This window comes from Monodelphis domestica, chromosome 4, assembly GCF_027887165.1.
Source record: "Monodelphis domestica isolate mMonDom1 chromosome 4, mMonDom1.pri, whole genome shotgun sequence".
In the NCBI taxonomy this organism is placed as follows: Eukaryota; Metazoa; Chordata; class Mammalia; order Didelphimorphia; family Didelphidae; genus Monodelphis; species Monodelphis domestica.
The window spans coordinates 223,740,327-223,751,345 of NC_077230.1; the positions used below are offsets into that span (position 1 = coordinate 223,740,327).

General features: G+C 35.0%; 1 protein-coding gene across 1 annotated transcript; it reads left to right on the forward strand.

Annotated features, from left to right (window-relative positions):
* The first annotated feature begins 273 nt into the window (after positions 1–273).
* Positions 274–10,751, forward strand: LOC100030225 (olfactory receptor 148-like). The gene is made up of 2 exons (XM_056826113.1): positions 274–1,181; positions 10,718–10,751. The coding sequence occupies exons 1-2, from the start codon at positions 274–276 to the stop codon at positions 10,749–10,751; spliced, it is 942 nt and encodes a 313-aa protein (XP_056682091.1).
* The last annotated feature ends 268 nt before the right edge of the window (positions 10,752–11,019 follow it).

Genomic DNA, 11,019 nt, shown 5'->3' on the forward strand with positions numbered 1-11,019 from the left:
TTGAGCTGCATCAATTTCATATACCTAAGAGCTTCATTAAAAAAATTTTTTTTTTAATCTTGATGAATCAAAGTAGCTATCTGCAGATAAAGGACAGACCTCTTCTGATTGTGCAGCTGTCCTCTCAATTTTTGTATAGAGAAGTTTTCAACTAAAAAACATTAATTGGTGACCAAAGATGAATTTGTATTATGTAAAACCAAATCATCCTTTGTGTCTCATACCTGTATTCACCCTTTTTTTTTTCCTTCTTCCTCCAGGGCTGATTCTCCTATGAAGATAGAGAATTACTCAGTGGTGACTGAGTTTATTCTCTTGGGAATCCCTCATACTGAGGGAATGGAGACAGTGCTTTTTGTCATCTTCTTATTAATCTACATCTTCACCCTAGTGGGGAACTTCCTCATCCTAGTGGCAATCATCTCTTCCTCTCGCCTTCATACACCCATGTATTTCTTCCTGGGACTCTTATCTACTTTTGACATATTTTTTCCTTCAGTTAGTTCTCCTAAATTGCTGGTCTTTCTCTCAGGTAATAGCCGAGCCATCTCTTATAGAGGATGTGCCTCCCAGCTTTTCTTCCATCATTTTTTGGGGTGCACTGAGGGAATTTTATATTCTGTGATGTCCTATGACCGTTTTGTTGCCATCTGTCACCCACTGCGCTACTCAGTCATCATGAACCCTAGACTTTGTGTGATCCTTGCCACATGCACCACTTTGATAGGCTGTATTCATGCCACTATACTGACATCACTCACCTTCCAATTGCCTTACTGTGGCCCCAATGAGGTACATTATTATTTATGTGACATTCCTGTTGTCCTCCCTTTGGCCTGTGCTGACAGCTCACTGGCCCAGAGGGTGGGTTTCACTAATGTTGGCCTTTTGGCTTTAACATTATTTTTCACTATTCTTGTCTCCTATACCCGCATTGGGATAGCCATTTTGAGAATCCGTTCAGCTGAAGGCAGGAGCAAAGCTTTTTCTACCTGCAGTGCCCATCTTGCTGCAATCATGTGTGCTTATGGACCAATTATTATCATCTATTTTCAGTCCACACCCAACCCTTTGCTTGGTGCTGTGGTTCAAATTTTGAATAACATTGTCTCACCTATGCTGAACTCCTTAATCTATTCCCTGAGGAACAAGGAAGTAAAAAGAGCCTTGAAAAGAGTTTTATGTGGGGCAGGACTAACTGTGGAGGCCTAAAATAGGAGACCTTACTCTCGTTGACCAGTGTTTTTTTCCATCTTTGTGTGTAAACTATTGGTCAGATATCTTTCCTTCATGGAATGGCTGCTATGTCTCTGTCCACTCTTTGTGTTATGATCTCCTCTTTTCTGTAGGGGATTATGTGCCAGAAATGATGCCAGTATGAGAAAAAATATCTAGATGAGATCTTTGTTCTTTTAAAGGCTTCATTGTTGAAGTTCACTTTCTTTTGAGAGTTCATGAAGCATCTGTGATGAGGATAATAGTGCCTGTATATTAACTTTTTCAAAATATTTGTATTAAGGGAAACTTTGAATAGATTTGTCTTTCTCATGGCATTTATTTTGAAGAGTGTTTCTTTGGAGATATTAAGGGAAAGTTTAGACTTAGTTATTGTTATAGAGAGTTTCTGATGAGCTTTCCCTTTCCCATTGTTTTATATCACTCAACCTCTTAACATCATTTTCTATTTTTTCCCTCTTTTCCTCAAGACTGATGAAAAGGTAGCTTTTCTCCTTGCCAAAACTTTCTCCTTGTACCTGTAAAATAATCAGAATCTCTCCATCTCTTCTGGCAGATTATTTCCTCTTGCTAATCTTTAGCCTTTCTCTTTCTGCTGGCTCAATCCCTGATCCCTAAAAAAAATCATTCTTTTCCATTCTTCAAAACATTTTTACTTGATCTGCTCAATCTTTCAAGTTTTCATCTTTGACTCTCCTCTCTTTCACAGGTAAATATGCCTATAAAATTATATTTCCTCCTCTTGCTTATTTCTCAGCCTTTTGCATAGTGTGTTCTACCCTTAATATTCAGCTTTAATCTCTCTCTGTAGTTATCATTTTATCTGTTTAATAATTGCCAAATTCAATGGTTTTTCCCCAGTTCTAATTCATAAATTCTGCATTGTTATATAATTTTGAATACCTTTGTCACTGGATAGTTTCTCCTTGTTTGTTTTTTTGATACTTCCCTTTTCTGTTTCTCCTCCTTATTGCATACCCCATTCATTGCTGTTTCTTCATCCTTATCTTTCCCCCTAAATAAAGGTATAGCACAAGGCTTTATCTAAGGATCTCCTCTCTCTATCCTCTCTGTAATTTCATCAGATCCTCTGGTTTGAATCATTAAATGATTCTTAGATCTAAATGTCTACTTCTAATCTATCATGAATTCCAGACTTTGGATTAGATGTTGTCTCCCATTCCTATAATACCCTTGTTTATGGAATTGGTTCTGAGTGACTCAAAAGAACTAATAGAGATAAACTGAGACTCATTCAAACAAGAGTAAAAGTATTTATTTTCTGAAAGTACAGACATGTTTGTGGAGCAAAGAGTTCCTAGCCTCAGTCACTCAAAGACAAGCAGCTGATATTCACTAAATATAGGAACTGAGAGGAGAAAACAGTTGTGGAACAGTAAGAGGAATAAGTCAAGGAAGGATATATGGGAAGCCTCAATTTAAATGTCACTTGTTTTGAAGCACAGATAGTTTGAAAAGTCTGTATCTCAGAAACAGCATAATGGTGGGAAACATCTGAGGGTAGTAGAATCACTTCTGTGAGTGCAGACATGTTTCATTCTTCTGGGGTTAGTGAGACACTCTCTCAAGGGTTGTAATTTTGTTAGTGATATCATACCCCTCCAACAATCTCCCATCCTTTTCAGTGCCCTCCAACAATCTCCCATCCTATTCAGTGGTTACTGAATTCTCTTTCTTCTGGATATCTGGAAGAAGTCAGCTCAAACCCAGCAGTAAGGGTAGCAAATAAACAAAAAGAAATAACACAAGCAGGGGAAATATGAGGGAGTATAGCCAGTAGCCAATGGGAAGAAAGTATTTTCTAGATCTCCAAATTTTTGTGGTTGTTGATCAATATTATGGAGCCATTGATCCTGTTCATAAATGTTTTAGATACTTATTTCTACCTGCCCTGTCACAATGATCCAAATGTGACAGGAAGTTTTGTCAAATCTCACCCTACTCATGGTAACAAATGATTCAGAACTAAGTGATTATCAAGTATCACATTAATGAGATTCAGATTTTGACATGCCCCATTAGTGCTATTTACATTTGGTATTGTCTGATTTTTGTGTGTGTGTGTGTTCTTTTTGTAATCTTCCACTCCAGTCAATTCCAATTCCTTTAGGAGGATCCGAGGCTATTAAAGATCTAATCTTGTATTTGAAAACATAGGTAACAACAGTTTTGGTAGGTAGAAACTGTCTACCCCTAGATTAAAGGGTTACATGATTGAATTTACTTTCAAAAGGCTATCTTTACTCCAGTTGAACAAAAGACTTGGAATGGGGTGTATGGATACACTTTAGCAATTATTTCCTAGTTTTGTACATAGAACAGCGTATATCAAATGGAATGCCTGTAGTAGAACATGTTTAATTGTTAACCATATTGAAATGAAATAGATATCACACAAACACTATTTTCATTCTAAAAGAATGAGGCATTTTAGGGACTTTCTCTTATACCTGACTACATTAATATTAACAGGTAGCTGACAAATCCAAGCACTAATTTACTTAGTTGTTTAGGATATTAAATGACTGATTACCCATTAAGATTGAAAACAGTAACAATTTTTTCTTTTAATTTTATTTAGTCAATCTAGAACATTATTCCTTGGTTACAAGAACCATATTCTTTACTTACCTCCCCTCCTCCCACCCCTTCCCATAACACTTCCCATTTCACTGGGTATTACATGTGTCATTGATCAGAACCAATTTCCATGTTGTTGGTGTTTGTATTAAAATGAGCATTTAGAGTTTAGATTCCCAATCATATTCCCCTCGTCCCATGTAATCAAGCAGTTGTTTTTCTTCGGTGTTTCTGCTCCCACAGTTTTTCTTCTGAATGGGGATAGTTCTTCTTCACAGATATCTCCAAATCGTTCAGGATGACTGCATTGCCACTAATTGATTGTACCACAGTATATCAGTCTCTATGTATAATGTTCTCCTGGTTCTGCTTCTCTCACTCTAAGTCAATTTCTGGAGGTCATTCCAGTTCACATGGAATTCTTTCAGTTCATTGTTCTTTTGAGCACAATAGTATTCCATCATCAACAAATAACACAATTTGTTCAGCCATTCCTCAATTGAAGGGCAACCCCTCATTTTTCAATTTTTTTTTTTGCCATCACAAAGAGCGCAGCTATGAATATTCTTCTATAAGTCTTTTTCCTTATTATCTCTTTGGGGTACAAACCCAGGAATGCTATGGCTGGATCAAAGAGCAGACAGTCTTTTAGTGCCCTTTGGGCATAGTTCCAAGTTGTCCTCCAGAATGGTTGGATCAATTCACAACTCAATGAGCAGTGCATTAATGTCCCAAGTTTGCCACATCCCCTCCAAAATTCATTACTTTCCTTTGCTGTCATGTTAGCCAGTCTGCTAGTTGTGAGGTGATACCTCAGGGTTGGAAAACAATAACATCTTACATATTTGCATTGTGTTCATATCTTCTACTGACCATTTGCTTTGATTATAGAAAATTATTATAAAGGGGAAAAAAGCAGAGCCATGAATGTAACAACACCAAAAACTTGTTCCTTTAAGCTTAAGCCTAAAAACACAGATTGACTCAATGTACATATTCTTAACTCTTCTTAAATTCAGGTAAGAACCACAGTTAAAAATTGTGCTGTTACAATTTCACCTCACAGCCAAATTCAGAAATAATTAGTTGGGAAGCATTCTTGTTCTAAAGGAAGTGATATAATAAGGAAATTGAGTTAAAAGAATCCTACCTCCAACTGTGCCAAGGTTGTCTCTCCAGCTCTGTCATACCTGACACAATTGAAGATCACAATTTCTCTGAGTAGTTTATAATGTTTCTCCAGAATGGTGGATTATCGATTTAATGGTCCATCAGACAACTATACCTGAATTCAAAAATCAAAATAATATCAGTTATAGCTCTTCTTTTATATCAAATGACAAGCTCTACTAATCAAACTTTAGGGCTAAATATAATTAATTTTACTTTTATAAAGGTATAATAAGCAATAAAATTTTATAGGACTCACAATACACATGAATGATTTCACCTAATGTCTTTTACTTGTTCCTCAATCATTAGAAATTATTTCTATATATTATAGGCAAACTTTAAAATTCTTAGCAACCCAACTGGATTATTCAGAATTTCCATAAGTCAAGCAAGTTCTTTTCATAGATTTAATGACCCTGCCCTATCACAGATGATTTCAAGATGCTTTGCAAATGTACAGTTAAAAAGGATTTAACAAAGATTTTACTTTTAATTTTTCCACAAATTGATTACCATTTCCCCCTATTTTTCTTTCAATCTATATCAAGCCTCATTACTTAGTAATGGACCTGACTGGTAGATTTTCTCAGAAGATATAATAGCTAATTTACTGTTCCTGTGCTCCTAAAAAGTTCTCTTACTTCTTTAAGGCAGTTGTTAAAATTCAAATTTGAACAAATTATAAATTGTGTGGGAGTCTCATGTTTTTTAAAGTAAGGTTTCCAATTTTAAGATATACACACACACCATTATAAAATTTAATTTTAATTTGGCTGATACTTAACTTTAGTTTGTAAGTCTCCTTAGGTCTCTAAATGTTTCAATCAAAATCAGTTACCTTTTGGTGATTTCCCAATCCATGTAGCTTTTCTATTTTTATGAATGAGGAAAGGATTAAAGATAGCTAGACAATTTCTAAATATCAGATCTAAAGTTTTCTTCTGCAACTTTACTGACACCACCTCCAAAAACATGTCTCTATTTTAGTGAGATGTCTTTAACCTAAAATAATTCAGATTTTAAAAAATTTACCATCTAAACACTAGGTCTAACATGATACACTATTGGATTCATGCCAGGAATTAATTTTATCCATAATGCAACTGGAAAGCTGAGGTAACTTCTTGTAAGATTACATAATTACCCAAATTCCCAATACATACATTTTGTACCAATAATATTGAGAACCTCATACAGAATTATCCAGTATGAGATTTTTACAATCAATGAAATAATAGTAATTAATAAGGCAAATATACCCAGCTTATTACAATCAGCATATTAATTGCTATTGTAAGAATTAAATTAAATTAATATTTCTACCCAGATATATATTTTATAAAGTTTATTAGAAATGGTAGAGAATCATAGTTTTAAATCTCATCATTCCTTTATGTAACCTTACCACGAGTTTCCTAGACTGCCAGTATCTTCCTCTTTCCCTTAAATTGCGCATGGAATGTAATAAGAGGAGTCCTGTATCTTAACACATGTCAAGTGCCACTGTAATATTTATTGGGAAAGGAAAGGGGGATTGAAAAAATGGGGAATAAAAGGAGGTTTGTATGGGGGGTATGGAGGAATTGAGGGGAGAGAGGGAATATTGCTCGGTGAGGCAAAGGAGAGAGATGCCCCTTGCCGAAAGGAAGCAGCAGTGGTCTGATTAGGACTGTTGTTTAATGACTGAACTGATGTTTAGCTCCCTCTATGCCCAAAAAAGGTAGTCCACTTATCTGACTGTGAATTCAAATAATATAAAGTTTAATAACCAGTTGAGATTGGAGTTTTTATCAGGAAAGAGGTGAGGGATGCCCCCTAAATAAGGTTGGAATTTTTTCCCAGCTTCAGAGTTGAGGCCAGGCCTCAAAGGCTGGTGGAGGGTTTCTCTCCCTCCCATCTACTCTATATCTGTGCTATCTTTGTCAAATTCAGAATCTTAGCAGTAGACAGAAAACAACAAGGTCTGACCATCAAAGATGAATGGCCCTGCCAAGAAGAGGCACAGCACTCCAGACTGGGCTGAACCAGCTCCCCCCTTCTCCAACACCAGTAAGGAAGCCAAACCCAGCAGGAAGGAATTGCTAGTCACAAGACCCAACTGCCACTCCCAGTTTCCCCTTCTCCCACCAACTGTCAGTCTTGTTTCCTTTCCATAATCATCCCCTTTATTTGTTGGGACCTTCCCAAGGTCACTTATTCATGTTATAGTTACCAATTTACTAAATCTACTCTAAGGAATTCTTAGCAGGAAAGTTTCGGTAAGGGTATTTTTGGGTTTTACAATAAATTCAGTACAATAAATGTTTAAACAAAGCATTACAAGAAATTTGAATCTTAGTGCTAATACTACTTACTATAAGTTACCTAAAACTAATACATTATTTATAGAAATTATTTACATATAATACAACAATATACATTGTTCCACATCCTGATGTCAGTCAAATAGAAATATCTATTGATCCTTCTATTTGCCTAAGACCTTATGGAACTAACTATATACATATTTACATTTTGCATAAATACAATTGCAGACACTTGTTTATATAAACAAGGTCTCTCAATATGTTGGTTTGTGATTTTGTGTTTTGTGTCTAATAGTATTTTGTTGAATTAATACTTATCAAGTTTCTTCAGATTTCCACTTCTCATGTTGACTGATGGATCTCTTCTTTCTTCTAAAATATGTAGTGCTACATGCTATTTCCCTAATATGTGAAATTACTTTTGTTTTATTATTTCAAAACAGTCAGTCTTACATATAAATTTCATTTTCCTTCTGTCTACTTCTTATATAAACAAATTTACAAAGTTCAAAGTCTTAGCTGTCCATTTCAGCTTTTTTCCTTTGTTTCATTTCTCTAGTAGCTGTTAAGTAAATTTACAAAGTTCAAAGTCTTAGCTGTCCATTTAAGCTTTTCCTCTTTGTTTCTTGTCTCTAGCATCTTTTCTTGATGTTTTTCCTCTGGGCTGGTTTAAAATCTTTTCCTCTGGGATGCTTTTCCTCTAGGCTGGAAAGTTATCTAGAACATTATGTGTCACTTTTATTTCTTTGTGGTGTACTTTTTATGTTAATCAATTTTTGTTTTCATTAATCAGCACTATCTGTTGTCCAATTATCTTCTATATCTGTTACAGTGATGTTGAACTTTTTCTGAATTTGTGTGGGAACAATGGAACCATGAGTCCTTCCCTGAAATTTTTATAGCAGTCGGGGTAGTAAGCAATACTTCATGTGGTCCATGCCATTTTATGTCTGTAGCCAATTTTCTATTGAAATTTTTAAAGTATACTATGTCTTCTGGTTTGATGATGTGCAAATTATAATCCAGGGGTACTGTTTGTTATATCAAGCCCATTTCATGCAACTCTGCTATTCTTGTTTGTAAAGCTTGTATATATTTTGTTAATTGACAGCCTAGTTTGTGAGAAGCTCTACATCAGAGAAAGGACGATGTGATAGGGTTATTATGTTGTTTGCTTCTTCTCTTTGTTTTATATCAGGTATATGATTTTGATGTGCTGCTAATTTAGTGTCTTTATCCACTTCCTCATACTTTTCACAAAGTTCTTGGTAAGTCTTGACTCCCAATGCTGCTAGTATTTCTTCTAATGAGATTGTGTAGTTTATGTCCTTAACTAACTCTTCTGACGAGATCGTTTGTTCCTGATTTGAGTTGTTAATGAAATCATCTGTCTTCCCCTCTTGTAAAGCTTTATGATTTGTGTCTTGCATTGACTCTTGGTGATTTCTATATTCCCCAATTCTTTTGCAAGCTCTTTAACTTGTATGTAACTTGTGATTTGTCTGTCTTCAGGAGATGTTTTTAAAACAGATTTACTTGATCCTGAATCGATAAGAGCTGGGTAGATCTCATTACCCACTTTTATCATGACCCTTGGTTCTTGTTCTCATTTTGTTGGCATACTTGGACTATAGGTGCCTCTATTTCTATTTTGTTCAAATCCCAGTTTTGTTCTTCTGCTACAGACTTTTCTTGTTGCTTTGAACATTCATTTTGCGATCCATTATAAGGTTGCAATGGAATTGCATTATCATGGAGACTTAAGGGTGGCATAATAATGTTTGTGTTTGCTTTTTCTTGTGCAGTTACTATTGGTTGGAATTCTTCTGCATAAGGATTTAATGTTGATTTTTCTATTATGTCATTGATATTTTCTTTTGTAATATCATCCCTGCTTTCCATGTCATTGTTCCCAGGAGGTCTGTTTATTTGAATGTTCTGTTATTGCATTTTCCTCCCCATTGGACCCTTCTGTTTACTCATGTGCTTCAATTAATTCATTTGCAGTTTGTGTATTACAGACTGTTGCCAGTTATGTTTCTTCCTCTTTCTTTGTAGCTTTTTCCACTGTTCCAAAAATTTTCTCTTTAATCTCTGTTATATCATTATCTAATTGGATTTCTTCTTCTATCTGTTCTTTAGTTTTATTTTGTGCCTTTGCAACCTCAAGTTCTATTTGCATGCAGTCTCCTTCCTTTTCATTTTTCCTATTTCCTTTCCCAGTTTTCCTTTTTGATGTTACCCCATGTACTTGGCTTCATAACTGACTTTGTTTGGCAGCACCTGAGACAATTTACAAATAACATGATTTTGCTCCTTGTTGGATGTACCGCACCATGGTTTCTAAATTTGGAGCTTGGAATGAATTCTTGCAATTATAATCACAACATTTTGTATTTGTTTGTGTATCATTTCTGCTATACTTTACGTTGCTTTTCCAAGACCTTTGTTATTATCTTGGAATAATTGTGCCTTTAAATAACAGTCTCAAACCATGTGACCCATTTTTCCACAAAGGAAACATCTGGGTACGTTTCTCCTTTGATTGCTTTGTGTGTAATTTCTTGTGGGTTTGTATGATTGCAGAGTGGCGAGATTTTTCATTTCTTCAATTTCATTATGTTTACTTGTGCTATTTGCCTCCTTGAGCTTGACTTTAAGCTCTTTGATTATTTCATCCTTTTCATCTAGGATTTCTTTATGACCTGAAAATATGTAAGTTGCAGTTTTTCTTAAATCTTCCAGACTTAGTGTTTCCCAGTCTGAGCACTGAAGTTTAAAATATGATCTTATAGGTGTGTTACTGCCTTTCACAAATTGTCTCCTTATGTGTTGGAGATTTTGTTCAGTTAAATTCTCAAATCTAAGCACATCCTCTACTATTTCAATCACTCTATTGAGGAACTTTGATGGATGTTCCCCACTTTCCTGTCTCAATTTCTCAAATCATCCCCAAGTAAATGGTCTTTTTGAAAAACTTTTCATTGCCTCTAATAGATCTTCTCTGGCATTTTTTAGATAACGTAGATTTTCATTATTAGATAACTCCAAGACTGTCCCTTCCTCTGGCTATGATGTTAAATTTGGATTGTTTCTAGTTTCATCAATGAATTGTTGTTTTTCCCTTTCTTTTGTTTTTGTTTTCTTTATGGGTATTACTGGTGTATTATATTCTCATTCAAGTCCTTTCCTATTGACATAGAAGTTCAACAAATCTCCTTGGATTAGTTTTGGTCTTTTTTGACCTCGTCCTCCTTGGCACTGTATAGTGGCTCTTTTGTTCCCTTCTCCTGGAATCAGATATAATCATTAAACAAAGTCCCATAATATTTATCATTAAATGGTAGGTTTCCATAGTCTAAAGCTTTTGGGTATGCATAGTTACTAGGGCTAATAGATACTGTAAACATAATCTTTGAAGGCAAAGAGCATTAATACTGATTTCATGTACTTCAAGTATCACCAAGGATAGGATAAAAGAAAGAAAAAATCAAATATTCTATTATAAATATAAAGAGAAAAATAATTTAAAAAATCATAATTTCACAGTTCACATTTCATGTGACAATGTGTTCACCAAGCAGAGACACAACACAAAAGGTGCTCTCTCAAAAATGAGATGTATATCCCTCTTAACTTGGTCAGGATCCATAGTGTGAGTGTACATAATATTTTTCACTAGGTAAAAGCCTTTTAAGAACAG

Excerpts from the sequence above, each read along its gene's own strand:
- LOC100030225 (XM_056826113.1), top strand. The coding sequence starts at position 274 with ATGAAGATAGAGAATTACTCAGTGGTGACTGAGTTTATTCTCTTGGGA. Across the intron at positions 1,182-10,717 it reads AGAGCCTTGAAAAGAGTTTT|TGTAAACATAATCTTTGAAG; the intron begins ATGTGGGGCAGG and ends GCTAATAGATAC.